Source organism: Triturus cristatus, chromosome 3_2 (genome assembly GCF_964204655.1).
Source record: "Triturus cristatus chromosome 3_2, aTriCri1.1, whole genome shotgun sequence".
Taxonomy (NCBI): domain Eukaryota; kingdom Metazoa; phylum Chordata; class Amphibia; order Caudata; family Salamandridae; genus Triturus; species Triturus cristatus.
This window is the reverse complement of record NC_140584.1, coordinates 534059546-534079299: the sequence shown is the minus strand read 5'-3', so window position 1 is coordinate 534079299 and position 19754 is coordinate 534059546. Positions and strand designations below refer to the sequence as shown.

The 19754-nt window shown below is 44.4% G+C and overlaps 1 protein-coding gene across 4 annotated transcripts in view; it reads left to right on the top strand.

Annotated features, from left to right (window-relative positions):
• HIPK3 (homeodomain interacting protein kinase 3) overlaps window positions 1-19754 on the top strand; it is a 503936-nt gene that overhangs the window by 46023 nt on the left and 438159 nt on the right. For all 4 annotated transcript variants that reach the window (XM_085648240.1, XM_085648239.1, XM_085648238.1 and 1 more), the window contains exon 2: window positions 12049-13147. In XM_085648240.1, coding sequence (XP_085504366.1) covers window positions 12049-13147 — 1099 coding nt within the window. The remainder of the gene's footprint in view (window positions 1-12048; window positions 13148-19754) is intronic.

Genomic DNA, 19754 nt, shown 5'->3' with positions numbered 1-19754 from the left:
CGCGCATGCCCTGCATAGGAGGGGACCTCTTGGAATAGATTCGGGTTTTTTTGCCCAAAAACGTGCACGTTTTGCATTGCTTTCAATTGCAACGTGTGCACGTTTGGCGTTTCCCTTGCTGGAGCGAGCGGCGCCATCTGTTGGCAGTTATCGCGATCGCTCCCGCAAGGTAAACGCTGCGTGTTCCTGCTCTCTGCCCCCCCACCCCTCCCACAATTGGCTGCTAGAGCTGTTCAGAGGCACGTGGCATCTTCTGTTGACACAAACTGTGCTTTCTGTAATAACCAGCGTAGACCAAATGGAACACATTATGTAAAGAGCTAAATTCAGCAGCATAACTGTGAACATGTCAGCTGGATTATATGGTATTCGGGAGGAGGGTAGGGACACGAATTCAGACAGTTTACACCAGTATCAATTCTTCCGCCTCCAGGGTCCCCCCCCCCCCCCCCCCCTGAGCTCCATTCCTGTTAATCACAGCAGCATTCTTAAAAATCCAATCTCTGCCGGACCGGAGCTCACCACATATTGAACACAGGGTCCCCCTGACTGGCAAGGATGGAGAAACCAATAAGCGGCAGATGAAAACCTCTAATTGTGTCCTCAATCTGTTCCTCACTGTTTATTTTGGGGTACGGGACTCTCAAAAATAAACATTGCGGTCTACAAAGCAGCAACTTCGTGTAGGGAAAAACAGCAATAGCACGGCCCATTACATTACAACAGAGTAAATAACATTTGGTGCACATGCAGTCGTTCCAGTAACACTCACCAGGCGTAACTTACCTACAATTCCAATAGAACACTGGATTTTGCAGACCTGACTGATCCTTTCCAAGCAAAGTGCAGCATGCTAAATTTGGTTTGAAAATAACTCCCTAGGGGCCATGCTGCTAAATTCATGCCCCAACATAATGTATTTTAACAATGGAAGTGAAGTATTTATTTTACACAGCATTCAGCTTTTTTATTGCGTTTTAAACAATTAAAAGATACTGGGTAAATAGTGTAATTCATTGGCATATGGTTGTTTGTGACGCTGGTATGTACTGGCCAAATTGAGCTATAAGCCTCAGACAAAATATTACAAATTCAAAGTTGTGCGAGTACCATAAATAGATTTTCCTCTACGTTACAGTAAGGCAAATTTTGCTGGCATGCCTTTTATGTTTTATGGCAAATAGTTTTCTATAGCTTTCCATAGTGTTTCCGATTAATCTTGGCACTAGAAATTTCGTTTTTGTGTACTTTTTTGTATTTGTCAATGTTTTCGAAGTTGCATATTTATCAATCCGTAATTTTTCAACACCAAGGAATGATGCTTGTATTTCATTCAGCTTTCTCTAAACGCAGGGGCTGATTCACAAAGGAAAAATTTCGATTTACCACTGAAATAAGTGGCAATGAGTTCTTAACAAACTGCTGTGTATTTTTTTAGAAATTCACTAAGTTTAGTACGATTGTGTTAAAAGTCTAGAAATAATCGTATAAAAAAAGTGTGTTCTATTCATGTTTGCATATTAAGTCATCATTTACCCATGTTACGATCGATTTAGACCCAGATCTCTGTACTGGGGTGAATGTTTGACATTGTGCAGCATTCTGTCCGTCAGTTGTTCTTTTTGCATTTGTCAACCCGAGTGGGACGGGTATGCTCTCCATGCCTTTTGGAAGAGTTGCGGCCAGGGTGCCTGACACCGGAACACGGGGTTTAAAAAAAAAAAAACATTTTTAAGAGTTTTATATAGCGCGAACTTGCCCCGAATCGGGTATCAGAACGCTTTACATAGCACCAGTTGCAGGGTTAACGGTTCGATCCCCGGCTCCGGTGGGAGGTTAGCCCAGCACCATGTGACTCTGGGCAATAGCTTGCTTAATCTTCCTGATGGCTCCCAGCCCTGGGACACCTCTCCTGAGGTAGTTGTGCGCTTTACTAGTGCTGGCATTTACATGAGTCAAGCTGGCCTGGCTGATGAGGAGTGATGCCCCGAAACCGGTCCCAGGATGCTTGTTTCCAGTCCAGGGAGGACTTGGCCTGGCAGTTCGGGCTGGACTGTTCTCATGGGGAACAGGGTCAAGACTGATTTGCATATGGCTGGGTATGAACTGGAATGGCATGGGGAGCAAAAAAACGATGGATTTAGGCCCAGATCTATGTACTGGGTTGAATGATTGACATTGTGCAGCCTTCTGTCCATCCATTATTCTTTTTGCATCATATACCCATGAAACACAGAAGAAGGCAGGCAACCAGATTGCAAATTTTTGCACAGATACCTGGCATAGATAGCAAGAGCACCATGCGGTAAGGATGCATTGGACACAGGGTGTTAAATTAACTAATCATTAAAAGCAACTCAGGAAACCCCCTCCTTTCTGTGCTTCTATTATCTTCTATAAAAGAAACTGGTTGCTACAACCTTTTGAAATGTTTTTCAATAATTGTAATTATCATTTATAAAACGTGTGCTAGGAATCACAAGCACATTTGCCATGAACAGAATATAAAACTAACAAAGGATAAAAAAAAAAAACTGAAAGCTGGATTCTTTAGAGTGCGGTATGTATGTTCGCATTGGTAGGTACTAGAGTGCCCACCTGATCAAGAATACTTTATGACAATAACTGAATTCACAGCTGCTTTAAGGCCTGGCTGTAAGCCTGGTGTGGCGTATACCAGATTCTCATTGTGTAGCTATTTCTTCACGCTCTCTTGGTCAGGTATATGTGGTGGTTTAGGGATATATCAAGCACGACTGCTCACATGCAGGGTGAGAGTATTCCAGCTACATAGCTGAAAGACTTTGGCAAAGCAAATAGCTCTGGCTAAACACAAATAAGGTCCCAAAAGCGAGACCTATTGGCTATGCCAATGCTTGTTATTACTAATGGTGGCCAATCCGCTTTAACCTTAGCGGATGCGCTTCTTTATTTTATTTGCCAACGCGGTCCGTCAGTCAGTCAGTGTGCCAGTGTGCATTTATTGTAAACTGTCTCCAGTGTCACATCACAGAAGGCTCGTTGTACATGCTAGTTTATTTTGTCGCCTTGGCGCCATCCCACCCAACTCTGATGGGACTAGAGCAGAAGCCATCTTCTTTAGGTCTCGTGACATAAGCAGCGCATGCGCTGCTCTCGTCTTACGAGGCTTCTTGGATTCGATACGATTCCAGAAGCCTCGTCTCAGTGCCGCCTTAGGTTTTGATTCGCGCGCGTCGTTCTGCGTCACGCATTATGCCAAAGGCAGTGCTATGATTGCACTTAAGGCATGTCAATAGGCGCTTGTTGCCATCCTGTCTCCTTTAAACCCCGCCCACTGGGATTTGATCTTTTACTTGCGGCGGGAGACAGTGTCTCCCAATTAGCCGCTACGCACTTTTTTGTGATCATTCCCCTTTAGTCTCCCGCCTGGATCTTTTGATGGTGCTTATCCTGATGGTGTTTTTGGTAGCTTGCACGATACATGTTCTGATCGACCTACTACCAAAGCTGGAGAAGCGACACCTCCTGGAGCAGGCTTATCAGACATTATCATGTTCTTCAACATTTCGCCCAGCCAGCGGAGGCAGGCTGTCGTTTCACAGACAGCCGCTGAGCACACACGAGCCCTCATGAAGGAATCACCCCGAGTGCTGGCCTGATTAACGTGGAAATATGACAAAGGCCCTCACCGAGCACTGAGGTCTCTCGGGGACGCCGTAGTGTCACGCCCCTGTGCATGGCCGCTCTTAACAAGCAGCAAGGGTGCCTTTGGCCCTGATGCAAGGGCAGAAACTGCCCAATTACTCACTCGTTTTAAAGTCAAAAACATCTAAAATGTGTTTCTGATTCACGCTTGAGGAAGAGCACATTTTTAATTTGAGCAATATAAAAACGTGCACAGTGCCTGAGGTCTTTTACAAAAACCCTTTCCTGCACACAGTATGTACACAAAGACCCCACTCTCAGAACCCCGAAACCAGGCACTGGGGCTTCCCTCCAGCACTTACAGCCACCGTACTCTGCGCGCACACATACAACTATGCACAATTCCTGCTGTCACAAGATACAGTATTGCGGGTGCACTCTTCTGCCGTTTCCAGGCCCTAAAGTCTTTTTTTTCTGCCGTTTTCACACGTGCACACTAGCGCTGGTTTTAGCTTTTCTGCTCCTAATTCACGGCTCATCTAGGATCTAAACTGCACAGGGGTCTTCCTCACAGACACCACATGGTGCATTCAGACGTGCGTGCACACCGTATGTACACCCCTTCTGCTCTCAGACACCTAATTCTGATATACAGGGCCCCAGTTACTCGCAGACAATTCTGATCAGCTCGCCTCTGTACTCAGACTCCATGTTGCGCACACGCGTTTCCCTGTATCAGTCACTGAAGGCGAGAGATACCTTGCCTGCACCCGCACACACCTCAATGCTGCACATCACCCCCTCACCCCCCCCCCTACTGTGACTGTTCTCATAGGCACCGTATTCTGCACACGCATGTCTCCTTATTAAAGGGACAGACCCTGGCCGTTCACACAGACATTAAAATCTGCACACACATGGCCTCCTCTCCTCCATCCCCATACAGACGTTGGCTCCTCTCTCCAACAACCAATTGTGACCTTGTTTCTGACACAGAAGAACAGCTCCTGTCTGGTCTCACAGACTCCACACTGTGCACACTCGTAACCTCTTACGTGCACACTTCTCCTGAGGGACAGCCCCTTATTACTCTCACAGATCGCAATTTGCGCAGACGCGTGTCCTCCTCTCATTGTGCACACGTGTGGCCCCTTTTTAAGGGCTTCAAAAAATGCTACCGCCGGCCACAGCTTGCAGTGCATGTGCGCGGGCTTGAGCAGAGGCGCCATATGGCGTGATTACTGCTGTGCGTGCACCACTCGCGCACATGCACTGCAAGCTGTGGCCGGCGGTAGCATTTTTCCCCCGCGATCACTTCACGGTTAACTTGGTTACAGAGGATGCTGCTGCCTGGAGCGCGTGGCCGGTGCTGACGTCACTCCCGGGTCGCATTCCTCCCGGATGTGCTCTGGCGGCAGCCCGGCATAGCTCGCGCGCCTTCCTTCTTCGCACGAGTCTGTGTGGCGCCCTCTCCGGCTTCCTGCGCTTGCAGGTTTGTACAGCGCCAACTCTGCATCGGAGCGCTGTGCATGAGCACCAGTTGCATCACACAAGCAGACGTTCATATGTTTTTGATGCAGGGGGGAGTTGTGACTTGACTACTTGCGTCTCTCCCCTCCTTTCTCTCTGCCCCTCATGCTCACCGCCTCCCTCACACTGCTCGCTCATTCTCCACGTTATCCCAGTCCTTCTGTCTCCAAACACGACAGCTTTCCCCACTTTTCATTTAAATACGAGAAAATAAAATTACTACGAAGAAGAGAACATTAACTGTCCGAGTCCAAAAGCTCCCTCTGAGCGAATTCCCTCAGTTCAGATTTAATCTCTCCCTCATTCAGGTGTCCTTTTACCTTCATTTCTCCTCACCGCCTGTCTCGTATCACTCCTTTCTCCTCACCACCTGCCCAGTGTATCACTCCTTACTCCTCACCACCTGCCCAGTGTATCACTCCTTACTCCTCTCCATCTGCCTCGTGTATCACTCCTTTCTCACCACCTTCCTCGTGTATCACTCCTTTCTCCTCACCACCTGCCTCGTGTATCACTCCTTTCTCCTCACCACCTGCCTCGTGTATCACTCCTTTCTCCTCACCACCTGCCTCATATAACCGCTTGCTCACTCCCTCCTTCCCAGGCTTTATGCCTCCATTCCCCCCTCCTCCCCTCATTCCTGACTCTTTCTAGCAGTTTCCATGTTTCTCAGATATTTCGGATTTCCTCTCTTTGGGTTGATACTTTCTTACCAGATTTCTTTGTATTTTTATTTAAATTATTTTGCTAAGATCCAACGACTGTGAACATAAATCGCCGTTTACAAGAAATGCCAAAAAATCTCATTTATTATCACAAGTTGCCACAGTTTCATCTGCTCTCCCCTCCTGTCACTTTAATCAACATCTAAGCAATGCAGAAACCTTTTGTCATGCCCCCCCTCTGCGAGACTGGTACACTTCTAGGGTTCATGTAGCCTGGTTAATGCTAACTTGGCGGCCTAAACCCTAGAAGTGCACGTACATATTCAGGAGAATGGACATTTCAAGGCCAGACTGGAAATTAAAATAAACCCTAACAAAAATATCCAAATCAGCAAAATACTACAGGACGCTGCAACTACAACAAGGCCACCCAGGTCTTCCTTTGTTGGGTCATGGCAGCCGTACTGCGGTGGACGCAGCACAGCCCTATTCTGAAGGGAAATATCAGTCCTGTCCCGAGGGAAACGTTTCAGGCACTACATCTCGCGAGCTGCATTCCAGCTGCATTCCGAGCCATCTTTTTTGCCTACTACACCACTCCAGACCTGGAAAAGCCATATGCAAATCCGCCTTCGTCCTAAGTGAATAGTAAGCACCCTGCACAACCTACATGTATCGGACAACATTTGAGGGGGTGGGAGGGGTGGGGGGGTCGGGGGTCGGGCGTGGCCATGGGGCCATCAAGGAAGAGCAACTGGACACACTCGTTGGGTTTGACGTAATTTGCAACTGGGGTCAGTCTTACTATAGCTTTGCCACCTGGGCCAAGTACAACCTTTCTGCACATGACTCTCAATAGTAGTGGGCACCACTAGTCCGGAGCATCTCATGGAAGTAGTGTGGGGGCAGGGACTCTGACCTCAATACACATACACAATAACATACTGTCCAGCACAATGCTAGTCTCGTTTAAAACAACTGACACTGAACAGCAAGACAACTATGTTTAACAAGCATTGGCATAGCCAACAGGTCTCGCCTTTGGGACCTTATAAGTGTTTAGTTATCCAGCACAATATCCTTGGTGCAACATCAAGTGGTGCATGGCTAAACACTTATAAGTTCCCAAAGGCGAGACCTGTTGGCTATGCCAATGCTTGTTTTAGTTCTGGGAGAGACCCTGGCTGCCCTCACGGACGCTATACTCTGCAAACGCGTGCCTTCCTCACTCGGGTATATTTCGCTTATCTCACAGCAAATTCGGCACACGGGTGACTGGCCAGTGGATCATCAGTGTGTCATGGGCAACAATAGAAAATGCATGCTGTTAATCTACGCCCTCTACTTCAACAGCAATAATCAGGGTTTACTAGGCCCACTGGGGCACCGGTGCCACTGCACCTGTGGCACCAAACGAAACTACGCCCCTGCGTGACCTCATCTGTCACTAAGGAACAAACACAAACGCTCATTCACGCTACACCACACACCCCTGCCTTCGCCCTCTTCGGTCAAACACCGGCCCTAGCTGCCCTCACAGACATCATATTCTACACCCAGGACCTGGGCGCAGCTGCTGCCTTCGGGCGGGTCTGTGCGACGTCTGGCTGGACCCACACGTCTGCCTCTTTGGAATTCTGGACAGCTTGCCCCCGGCACTCAGACACACAGTCCTGCGCACACTCTAGCCCCGCACATGCCGTGCAGAGTCCCCAGCTCGCTCACAGACAATCGTCCATAAATCCTGCTTTCAGAACACCCTGTTCTGCCCAGCTTATGCTCTCACTGATCTGTGTACAGTGCACCAGACTCGCGCACACTGTATTTTAGACAGGGGCGGAGCTGCTAACAGTGCATCAGTTGCAGTGGCACCGGGAACCAGTGAATTGTGATTTATAGCTATAATTTACTGACTATACAGGAGTCGGATGGCCCGTTTCTTCGTTGCACTAAAGCCCCCTGCACAATGGTCACTAATGCACGCTTGCACTCCTTCGCAGACCCGGGATACTCTTACAGATAATCTGTTCCAATGCGGGCCTCCTTCAAAACAGGCGAATTATTGGCATGTTACAGCTCACCCGTTTCTTAAACACTTCAGAAATAGTTTTTTTGGGATTATTTTACTGGTACTGTTAAGTTTCTCCTGGGGGTGACATTCCCTTACAGTAACCTGTCTGCAATTATAACAGATTGTTAAAACCTACCACTCTCTCGTATATGCTTCCAATCAAAAAACAGGAGGCGAAACATAACCCAAAGATTGTTCTTTCATGTCCCGTACGGGAAATGGCAATCGCGCACAAATCACATTTATCAATGTTGTGATGTTATTTATCCCTCGCAGTAATCACGGGTTGCCATTAATTAACACTGCACCCTCCTTAAACTTCACCAACTCTCAAACCTGCCAAAAATTACAAAAGGGGAAAATGCCAATAAAATTTTGGTGTGATAATACAGTCGTGTTTCCCCTACCTTGGTGTTAAACTTCTAATACATTTGGCACCCATGGAGTTCATATTTTATTTACTCCAAAAAATACTTTACCCCGCCCCAGGCCACCAGTAATCAGGGCCTTACAGTTTTCTTTTAAGGTTTGACAGTCACCTCAAATGGGGACCAGCTCCCTCCATTACCTTGGGGCTCTTTCCACAAACCCTGTCGGTCAGGACTCACCCCTGCCTTCTCACAAGGCCCCAAGGTCATTTGCAGCTATGCTTATTATGGGCCCACTTTTATTTTCAAAATATTCTCGTCAGTCGTTTTGGTAATAATGGCGTGTGTTTTTTTTTTTTTTTTTTTTTTTTTTTTACAGCGCTTTTTTTTTACAGCAGTTTTGCTTTCTCAAAGCACTTTAAAACAAGTTTTGTGGTCTTACTGCCAGCGCTGCCCACTTTCTATGAGCAAAGCCCCAGCTGGCTCCGGCGTCGGAAAAGCACACTGCTTTGCCTTACTTACTTTCCACCCGCCGCAGCCCCCATGAACAACACCCAGTAAATCCCATGCCACCCACGAAGGCAGGCAGGGGTCTCAAAATATAGCATCTATTTCAGACATTTCAAAAATACAGACCAAGCAGGGTTGGACGCACTTTTTGCTAGCAGAGTTGTGCTAAGGTTTTAACTTGGCAAGTTTTTGTCCAGTTTACACGTCCATACAACTCCTCCATTTCTTCAGTAAAATAAGGACTTTCCTACATAAACATATTGGAAAATATGGGTTATTTTTTATTTTTTCATGAGTTAAAAAGGCGCTACCTTTCCACAAATGTAAAGGGGCGCAGTAGGCGTGTAAAATGCAAAAATGAAAGGAATCACTCTTTATACATTTCCAACAACAAAAAACAAAAGTTACAATTCAATATTATTCAGAATATCATATTATAAACCAGCTTTTTCAATGCAATAGGTCTCGCATTTACGCGAGTTTGAGCTGTTACCATTGTTTTGTTGTTTAATACGTAAATAAAAGGCCTTGTCATTAACAATAGCTCAATCTCGCAATTACGAGACCTATTGCATTGCAAATGCTTGTTTTCTATAGAAGCGGCTTGTGCCTTAGTCTAGTGGTGTCCGAATTCCAGTGAATCGGACCCAGTCTGCAGCCCCTTGGTCGGAAGAGCAGCAGCAGAACGCGAAACTCTGACATGTCCAATAGCACGTGGTGTGTATTGCAGCGGGTCGTCGCTATCCGTAGCACAACCGGTTCAATAGCTCCGGGAAAGGAGTCTTCAAGGGGCCCTACGGACCAGATTATGGCCTAGTTTTATTACCAAACTGAGCGGGGTGAGGGGAAGGGTCATTATCCTTGCCTGCATGAGGGAACGGGGCACCGTGGCTACACCGCTGACTACCACGTATGTTTGAATGCTGTAAACCATGAAGAAAAGACATTGGCAACCCAATAACTCTCTAAGACGAGACCTGTTGGCTTTGCTAGTGCTTGTTACTACTGACGTTATATATGCAATAGATGCCTGTGGTAGTAGCAGTCGTACTGGGAAAGCCTGATATAAGTCTGAAATTCATCAGATCAGATCTGTTTTTGAACCCAACATGTCGCTGGTCTCTCTGCTAATAACAGATTTGAGATGTGAAACGGTCACTGCCTGACATAGCACACTGTAAGATAGTGTGCTGAGAGCCCGCAAGAGTTAAATCGAACCATGTAAGGTGCCCAGATTTGTTAGTTTTCTACCAACTGCAGCCATTTTAGGGAACTGAGTGCTGGCTAAGCTGCTTGTACGTTTCTGCTACTTGCTTCCGGTTAGTTATTCGGTTTTCAGCCGAAAACCAGACATTTTATGGTTGTTTATTTTAAGCATGCCCACTGCAATACCAGTTCAATCTGGTAAGGTTTACTGTGGTTTGGCAGTGAAGAGGGGTCGTTTCTATAAATATGACATTAAGAATGGAATTTCATGTATGGATGGATTCCCAGAACCGTAACCGCTATTTTTTTCCCCCACCCTTCTTCGTTTGTAAAAAGCAGTATTTCTAGGTTGTTTTTTTTAAACCTCGTTTTTTTTCAATTATCCCAGTAACAAAGAGGTGACTGTTTATCTACGTACAGTTGTAAAATTAAAATATGCATCGTATACTTTCATTGCATGCTTGTATTTTACTAAATTATGCACAATGGATCCTCCAATCCGAAGTGCTTATTGCTTCAAATGTTCAGTTGTGTTATAACATGACTTATTAGACATGCATGTATTTTTGGTGTAACATTGCCTTTGTTTGACTTTGGTTTGTTTCCACTTGTACTAGGATATTCCTAATTTGAGTTGAATTAATCGCACCAATCGTAGTTTTCTTTACAATGAGAAACGGGTCACTGTGGAAACATGTACTACGTTCATTTGAATTTTACATCCAGTCTAGATATCTAACTAGCCGTTGCAAAACAGATACTTTGTTTGCAGTTAAACCAAAGAAATACTGATGGATATAATTTTTTCCAGATTTTCTTTGCGTTTATAAAGACACTATCTATTACAAATTTTGCTACGTTATTTTTTTCTTCTGAATAACTGATGTGCTTTTGCATGAATATGACCATGCTGTCAGTGAAAATATAGCGCACAAAGGCACTCACTTAACAGATGTAAAAATGGACGAACTAGCATCAAAGTGGAACATTAAGAGACATAAATATCATGGGGAAGCAATAGATAAAATCTCGAAGCTGTTGTTTTTTATTTATAGTATACTGTTTTGGTAGTCTAGGTTCTCTAGATCTGTGAGGCGTTAGTGCATAGTGTGAGCACACCTGGGGCCCAAAGGTTCTGATTCTTCACACCTAACTGACAATATTTTTACAACCCCTTGGGAGCGCCTTTAAACAGAATTAGGGTGCCTGTTCTGGGCCATTAATGCTCTAGTGTGGAAACTTGGAACCAGTATACGTTGCTGTGCGTTGTACAGGCTCTGCTCACGTATCTGCGTGTTCCCTCCCCTCAACTCTCTTCTTGAGCTTACACAAGTTTTCAGTTTCATCATGTCCACGGTATCACCATTTCATTGGTTTCTATTTGAGGTAACCCAACCTTTGCTCTGTAGTCTGTGATATTAAGTCTCTTAACCTTATACTACCTAATCACTTTTCTACTCCTATCAAGGCATTTGCATGCACCTCCATCATTGAGCAGCTTTTCTTCACCTGGATATTATCAACCACAGTGCTCGACAGATCTACCCAGTAATTAATTTCCTAGAATGATTTCCTTATTGGTGCTCTGATATGGGTTGGTAGGCCAGCAAGGTCCTAAGATGTTATGGATTCCTCTGGCTATTGTTGCTGGTTAATGGGGTAGCCACAGCACAGCCTATGAACATGGTGGTTGGAGTGGTGGTGGTGATGATAATGGAGCAAGGCCCAGTGACTTGGATAATTAATTTTAGGTGACTAATGTGAGGGATCTCAGTAACCATAACCACAAGCAAGGAATAATACTCTTCTTGTTGGTTCTATGCCAAAAAAATGCTTACACAGGCAGAAATATTCATCGAGGGGAAAAACGTTGGGCAACATTCCTGAGCAGTGCAAGGTTTTAAATAGTGTGTTTCTATGGAGGGAGGTTGTAATTTGTAACCTGCAGCATACTTGTTGGTCCTGCAACATTGACATCTTTAGCTGGTTCTATGGATATTGTGATTGTCGTAGGGATTTTTAAAATGCAGTAAGAACTGAATTCTAACTTAGTTTTTTTTTCCTTTCTTAGGTATGGCCTCAGAAGTTTTGGTCTACCCACCATACGTTTTTCAAACCCAGTCAAGTGCCTTTTGTACTGTAAAGAAACTTAAAGTAGAGCCAAGTAGTTGTGTGTACCATGAAAGGACCTACCCACGTAGCTATGTAAGTGGTAAAAACCCTGTTACGCACCCCACTAAAAGGAGCAGCAATTCACACTCAGCGAAGAAAGCATTTGACAGACCTCGGGGACAGAACTTTCTACTTCAGACAAGTGCAGCTGCTTTAAAAAACACTGCAAAGGCTCAAGAGGATACAGCAGCGCAGGCGCAGCAACCTCCCTCAGAGGCACCTCCAAGCAAGACTCAAGGAAGTGGGTTTGATGTGGTTGACAGTCAGCAGCGATGCGGCTTGAAGCGCAAAAGTGAGGAGCTTGATAATCAGACTGGCGCAATGCAGATAGTTGACGAACTCTCTATATTACCGGCAATGCTGCAAACCAACATGGGGAATCCAGTGACGGTTGTAACTTCCACAGTGGCCTCAAAACACAATGGCAGCAGCGGAGATGGGGATTATCAGCTTGTTCAGCATGAAGTGCTTTGTTCTGTGAAGAACACCTATGAGGTCCTTGACTTTCTTGGCCGTGGGACCTTTGGGCAAGTGGTGAAGTGCTGGAAACGGGGAACAAATGAGGTTGTAGCAATCAAAATTTTAAAGAATCATCCCTCTTATGCACGTCAGGGGCAAATTGAAGTGAGCATATTGGCAAGACTAAGTAATGAAAATGCTGATGAGTTTAACTTGGTGCGGGCCTATGAATGCTTTCAGCATCATAACCACACATGTTTGGTTTTTGAAATGTTGGAACAAAACTTGTATGACTTTTTAAAGCAAAATAGATTTAGTCCACTGCCACTGAAAGTAATTCGGCCCATTCTTCAACAAGTGGCAACTGCACTGAAAAAACTGAAAAGCCTTGGTTTAATCCACGCTGACCTCAAACCTGAGAATATTATGTTGGTGGATCCTGTTCGGCAACCGTATAGGGTTAAAGTGATTGACTTTGGATCTGCCAGCCATGTTTCGAAAACAGTATGTTCAACATATTTGCAGTCTCGATACTACAGGTAAGAGTTTCGTTGAGTATCATTTGTGCTGTTGTTGAACTCCTTTGTGTTTATTTGACAAATATGGAGAACAATTATTTCAAATATAATCATGTGCAGTACTATGGTAGAAGGAAATATTTTATACATTGCATCGAAAATATTGCTGATCACCTCACTGATTTAATCTATAAAGGAATTTTGCCTGTCGTGATAGCTTTAAAAAATGTTTTTATCCAAACTAAGTGCAATAAGAATAGTGTGGTTGCCCCTGTACCTGTTTCTTCTTTACAACCAGTAAATGCTTTTGTGTGGTCTCTATGGCTAACATGCTGTATCCACTTTGTGGTTCTTTTTTCAGTTTAAAAACCTTATATGAAGTGTATTCTAAATACCCCATTATGGCATCTACTCGATATGTTATTTTCTTGTTTTAGATGCATTCTGAATTTTGTTACTTTCGAGTTAGTCAGTAAAATATTGTGTTTTAGATACAGCTTTATTAATGCCCCGCATAGCACTTATACTCCCATCAGAGATAGCAGGGGTCTGTAGTACAGCCTGTGGAATTGCTGGCCTAGCGAGGGCTATATAAGCAGTATACTGGAGTCGAGTTTATGCATCATTTCTAATGTGGCATCTTCACTTTTCATTGGTGGAAAAAAATCTCACCCCAACAATGCATTGAAGACAGATATTCGCTCTAACAACTAGTGTGAATTTGCGCTAAAGTATCTGCCCTGACTAACCTAACAAGTCATCCATTTCAGTGTGGATTAGCTGTTAAACGGTTTTTTAATGCCATTAAAATGCTTTATTGGTGGGACCCTCCACATTACAGCTAAATGTAAGCAAGGTGGTAAAATATCGATGGCAACATAACTAATAGAAAAATTTACTGTATTAAGGTCAGTAAAAAGACATTTTGGCTAGAACAAAAAAAGACGCGAAACTGTCAAACTGATAGATCTACATGCATGTTTAGTCTTGAAAATAAACTTTGTACAGTAAATGTTTACAAATTGCGATTAGAACAAGAGTTGTGAAATGTACCATTTTCACACACTGGGATTCTCACACTTTAGATGCATGTTATTCAGGCTCCATGATGGAGTGTAGCAACCCTAATTTTGATGTTTGTTAGTACTAGATGTACACTTGTACTTCATTGCAGTGTATTGGTGTGTATGATTTTACCAAGAGGGCCATGGGTAGATTCAGCACTCACAGTGCACTGTGTGTATGATTAACTTTAAGTTATCGTTCTGAAGAGGGTAAGAATGTTGTCATCGTGCCTACAATCTTCTGTTACCCAGTATAATTGATTTCTCCACCTCCGATGCAGTTTTTAGGTCGATCCTAGACAGCGCAAGCTGTCTCAGGCCTAAAAATCTTCTTGCCCACTACCTATGCGCCAGTCCGATTTTATCAGGGCAAGCCATATGTAGGATCCACTCGCCATTTCTGGCGAGTTGACCAAGAACTGGTGTTCTGTTATGTCAGAAAGTGAAGGAGCAATAAAGATGCGTTTAAATATTTTTATCTTATCACATTTGCTCCGTTTTTTTTAGAAACAGATGCCATAAGTCAGTTTACAATAACTTTTCCTTCTGACTTGTGAGTTCCAGAATTTTGTAAAGTGAACTATCTGTAGGAAGTGTGAAATGAAAGGCTGTAAGGTATCGGGTTTTTCCTAACACACATTTAAATAGCTAATAAGTCTACTGTTCAAACACTTCAATCTATTTCAGTAGATGTGAATGCCCATTTTTTTGTACTTCAATGTGATGAATTAAAAACTTTAATAGTACGAAAAACAAATCGGAACACTTTACTTGGTGATGTGCAATTGAAAAATGTTTTCTGCAACCCACTTTTCACAGATTGTTAATGCACTATATCGTTTTTATCAGTGAAGCTGCAAGGTAGTGTGAAGGATTTTGGCAATTTCTTGGAAATTTACTGTCTGTAAAAGACCGTGCGCTACCACATCATGCTTTAGTAATATATTTATTAAAAGTGAGGTTTTTTTACGTGAACTGAGAAACACTCCTGCCCCTGGCCTCAATGCTATTAGCAAACTGAGAGGCAAGTCAGGGATCATGTGTTCCCTATGTGTGCTAGATTCTTATTACACATGGAGCAAACGTTTAGTCTATTTAATCAAACGAGTTCTTTTGTGCAGCAGAAGTGCTGAACTCATATTTGAAGGTGCACTCGTATGTGAGAATGAAGAAAAAGGCGAGACTGTAAAAATAAAATATTTGCCAATGATCACACAATTTGAGACTAGTTTACGGGTCAAGTGCATTACAGTCAAGTAGATTATTAAAGTTACTTAACCTGCAGGTCTAGTAACATTTTAAAGATTTTTCGGGGCCTGTCTCTGCAAGACATGATGCATCTCTTCTGTGAGCTTTTGTAACGCCCGTTGTTTGCCATTGGTTGTTTTCTGTGGCATTCTGAAATGCTTGCTTTTTTTTATTGGTCTATTACTGCAATTGCCCCTCATTTGTGTGGCTCGTTCCTTCCATGGCGATTTCACTGATTGTTTCTTTTGGTTGTCCAGCAGGAGAAGGCAGTGCTTGGTGGGTGGGTCCATGTGGAAGCCGCGCTTTGCTCTTTGGCGCTCATGGTTTTTGTTGTGCGATTGCTTTTAATGTAAAATACAAAAACAGAGGAAAGCAATATTTAGCATATTCATTTGTTATTTTTCAAGTTACAGCAAGGTTGGTAGTGGCTATGGAACCGTATTCAAAGATGGCCAACCCTTTTACTACCTCCAGGTCAAGGCTGTGTCAAAGTGTAACACGCTAAAAACATTTGGGCTTCTAGGAATACCACACCCTCGTACCTAAACTGGAAGTGACGCCATAGACTGGCAGACGTGCGCTGAAATGGAAAAAGCGCTACAATAAACGTGTGTCGCACCACACGAGGTGCTAGCATCTCAACGGTAGGGATTAAAAACACTCGTTGTGGAAGCATCATGTTTTTGCAGTACTACTTAAACGAGAGTGGGACGAGAGTTTAAACCCTGAAGGTGAGTTAAGCATGACCCAGGAAACCGAGGACTTTGTTCAGAGCTTCAATTATCGGCAAAAGTGATATAAAGACATTTATTGGGGTAAATCGGTTGATTCTAGTCATTTTACTACACTGCAGTGATTGGAGCGTCGTGGTAGCTTCAGTTGAGTGTAGCCTATGTGCAGGTGCCTGGCTGTTTGGGGATATGAAACTATATAGATATGGAACTGGCGTTTAAAAGTCACTTCTACAATGCAGGAATATGAGGTACTGAGGTACGAAAAGGTGAGTTTGAGAACGTCTGTTTACAGAAAGCTCCTTCTCTGACTTTGGTTTTTCAGATGATTCCTCCAGTTGATCTCCACCTCGATTTAAACATTTTTTTCCTGGTCATCCCATCTTAATAGCCACCCATCCGCAGGAGCCCTGTTGACAAAATTATTGGTGGGGCACAGTCACATGATCAAATGCTGAAACATTATCAAATGCTGAATATTAGTTGAGAAAAGTTGGAGATGGAACAGGAATGCGACACTCATCAGTTTGAAACCTAAGCGTTTTTTTAATCAATTTTAGGATTTAATCATGCTGTTTGTTTCATTGCCAAATGCCCACTCTTACACTGTTCTCTGTGCCAGTTGTTCTAATCCGCAGAAGCTGCTAAAACGAGATGGAGAACGAGGCAATTGTAGGTTGTACATGCCATACTCTTGTGAGGATGATTATCATTTCAGTTGTTTTTGAAACAGTTGACTGTGGGTGGTCCTACCAGCCCTTTCTGCCTGTGCTTATTTTGGTTGCACATGACGCTGTGTGTGTGTGTGTGTGTGTGTGTGTGTGTGTGTGTGTGTGTGTGTGTGTGTGTGTGTGTGTGTGTGTGTGTGTGTGTGTGTGTGTGTGTGTGTGTGTACAGTGCGATATGAGACCCCCATGCCAGTCATCGGAGTGGAATGTGATGCTTTGTGGTGTTCTGGCTTAACTAGTTTGTCTTATCATGCCAAAGTAACTTAAATAATCTCTTGTTTGGCTATGGAGTGGATAATCCGCCCTGTGTTGCCTAGTTCATCAGATAAAAAATCATAAGTAAAAAATTTTTAATTTATAATGCCAATAGCTCTAACTTTTAAAAATGCGAGACCGATTGCATCTCAAGTACCAACTCTGCAGCCTTTCATACCTTGTCCATCTGTCAGACTGTCAGTATGCTTCTGTTAACCTATATATCTGGTCTGTGTACATGCAGGTCTAGTGATTTGCGTGCATTGATGTACTTAGATGTGCTTTGTAACAATAGGCACATGCATGTGTTTTGATTTCACTGTGTGCATGTGTGGTGTTTGTCGCTGTGCATGCACTGTACAAAACCCAAAGCTGGACTTGCCAGTGTTTCTGTTCGTGTAGCGGTCTGTAAGCGCAGAGTATAATGCTTCCCTGGAATCTGTGAGGACCCTGAAGTACTTTTTATTATACATGAGTTTGAAGGTGTGTGAATGGGATGCGGGCTAGAGAGGGACTGCCTGAGGTGCATATGTGGGTTCATTAATAATGTGGAACTATGAGAGTTCCTGGTCACCATGAGACCGATGGTGTACCAGACAAATGTGCAACTTTGCTTAGGAGGAGATAGGTGGGACCTCAACCAAACAAAATGAAGGAGGGCTTAGTTACGTTATGCTTGCAGAGGTTTCATGGTTCCTTTTCAAAGAGCTGTAAAAGGGCTGCGACAGTGGGGTAGACTAAATGAGGCTTTTCTTCTCAGTGACTTGTCGCGTACCAGCTTTGGTTTGTTTCAAGGAGCTATCTGTTAAATGCAATCTTTTATTACTATGTGGTTCGGTTTATATGACGCGGAGAACATTTGGGAGGAGATGGAGGGAGCTACACTGTTGAGGTGGAAGGTGTTAGTGTGCAAGTGGATTGATTGTTAGAAGTAATAGTTTTCTAGCTTGCCTCCTATATATTTTATGCTAGGTTATTTTTTTGTGACTATCCTCATTAAGGCCTGTATAAATACAGATATGTTATGCAATATTTTATCTGCAGAATGGTTTTTAGGGTCTCGCCTAGGCAGCGCTGGTGCAGTCTCTTCGAGATATGAACTTGAAGCTTCGCCCATTTTGTGGCACATCTTTTCAATTGGTTCCAGTTGCTGCCCTTTCTAAGTGGTTGCTTTTGATATGTTAATGGGCTTACTAGTCCCTCCTTATTACCTCCTTGTCTTCTGTTGTATCCTCCCAAGAGGACTACCCCTGTTACATGTGTTGTAACTCGTGACCTTGCATAGAGAGCTTCAAGAGCACTCCTTTTCCTTTGTTGGCCTGCCTCTGCTATTAAGTGTTAACTTGACTTCAGCAGCTGTTTTCACCTAATGTTCTGATGGATACTTCTGCCTGTGGATTCCTCACCTTATGAATACCCCCTGTGCCTGCATTTTCCGGAAATTCTTTCCTAGCTCTCCCACGTCAACGAGGACCTCGTCGGCGTGCTGACGTCTGTTCTCTTTTTTCCGCACCGTTGACTCATAACGGTTTTTCTAGGGGCTCTCCATTTTCTTGAAGAAAACTTTGTATCCTTGATTTCTGATGGCTACTTCCAGGAAGACTGGGTTTAAACCCTGCAGGGAGTGTGGCGGACATATGTCGATTACAGACCCGCATGAAGATTGCCTCTGGTACTTGTCGGACCACGACGTCTATGAATGCCGAAGCTGCAGGAAGCTGAATCCTAAGGCCATTAAAGAGCGTGAAGCTAAGCTGTTATGGGCCAAAGCCAAACAATAGAAGAGGGGTCGTAAAAGGGCAAAGTCATTGTCTTCCTATACATCGAGGTCAAGAAGGCATAAGAAGTCTAAGAGTAGACATGGCTCTTGGCACCGTTCGTTGAAAGCCAGGGCTTCGAGGTTGAGCTTGCTGACTCCGGCTGAGCGACCTCGAAGAAAGGACTTCGTATCTCCATCTTCTCGAGTGACGCCGGTTCCATCTCCGGTTCCATCTCCGGTTCCGGGGTCTCCGGCTTCGAAATGCTCTTCACAGGAGCCGGAGAGCTTTCATGCAGCGATGTCTCCGCCTTGGGGGTCATCACCATGCCGGGTGGCTTCACCTGTGCGGGCGCTGTCCTCGGCTCCGCAGCCTCCAGTTTGACCTCAGGAAGGTATGGATCCATATCCTGCTTTTCCTGTTCCTGGGTCAGACTCTACGCATTTTCTTAATGCGATGTTTGGCATGTTTGCCAGGGCCTCTGCTCCATCTGGTGCGCCTTTTGGGCCTTGTAGGTCCTTTGTCCTTTAACTTGGGTGTTCTTCAACTCTATCCTCAAGCACCCTTTATGCCATTCTTGCCATCGACTCCGGCTTGGCATTTCCCGGTGCCAAGGACCTCCACTCCGGCTCCTCGGACTCCTTCGGCTGCTGAGTCGGTACCGTCTCGAGTTCGATCAACGTCGGGATTTGAAGCTGAGGCTCCTCTGTCGACGTCGTTGGATGACTTCACCGGCGCCGCGTGTGGCGCCGCCGATTCCTAAACAAGACTCTAGGAGAGGCGCGCAGAGGCTCCTTGAAGAGGAGGAATATGCACAGGATCACGAGGAAGGAGAGGTTGTTGAG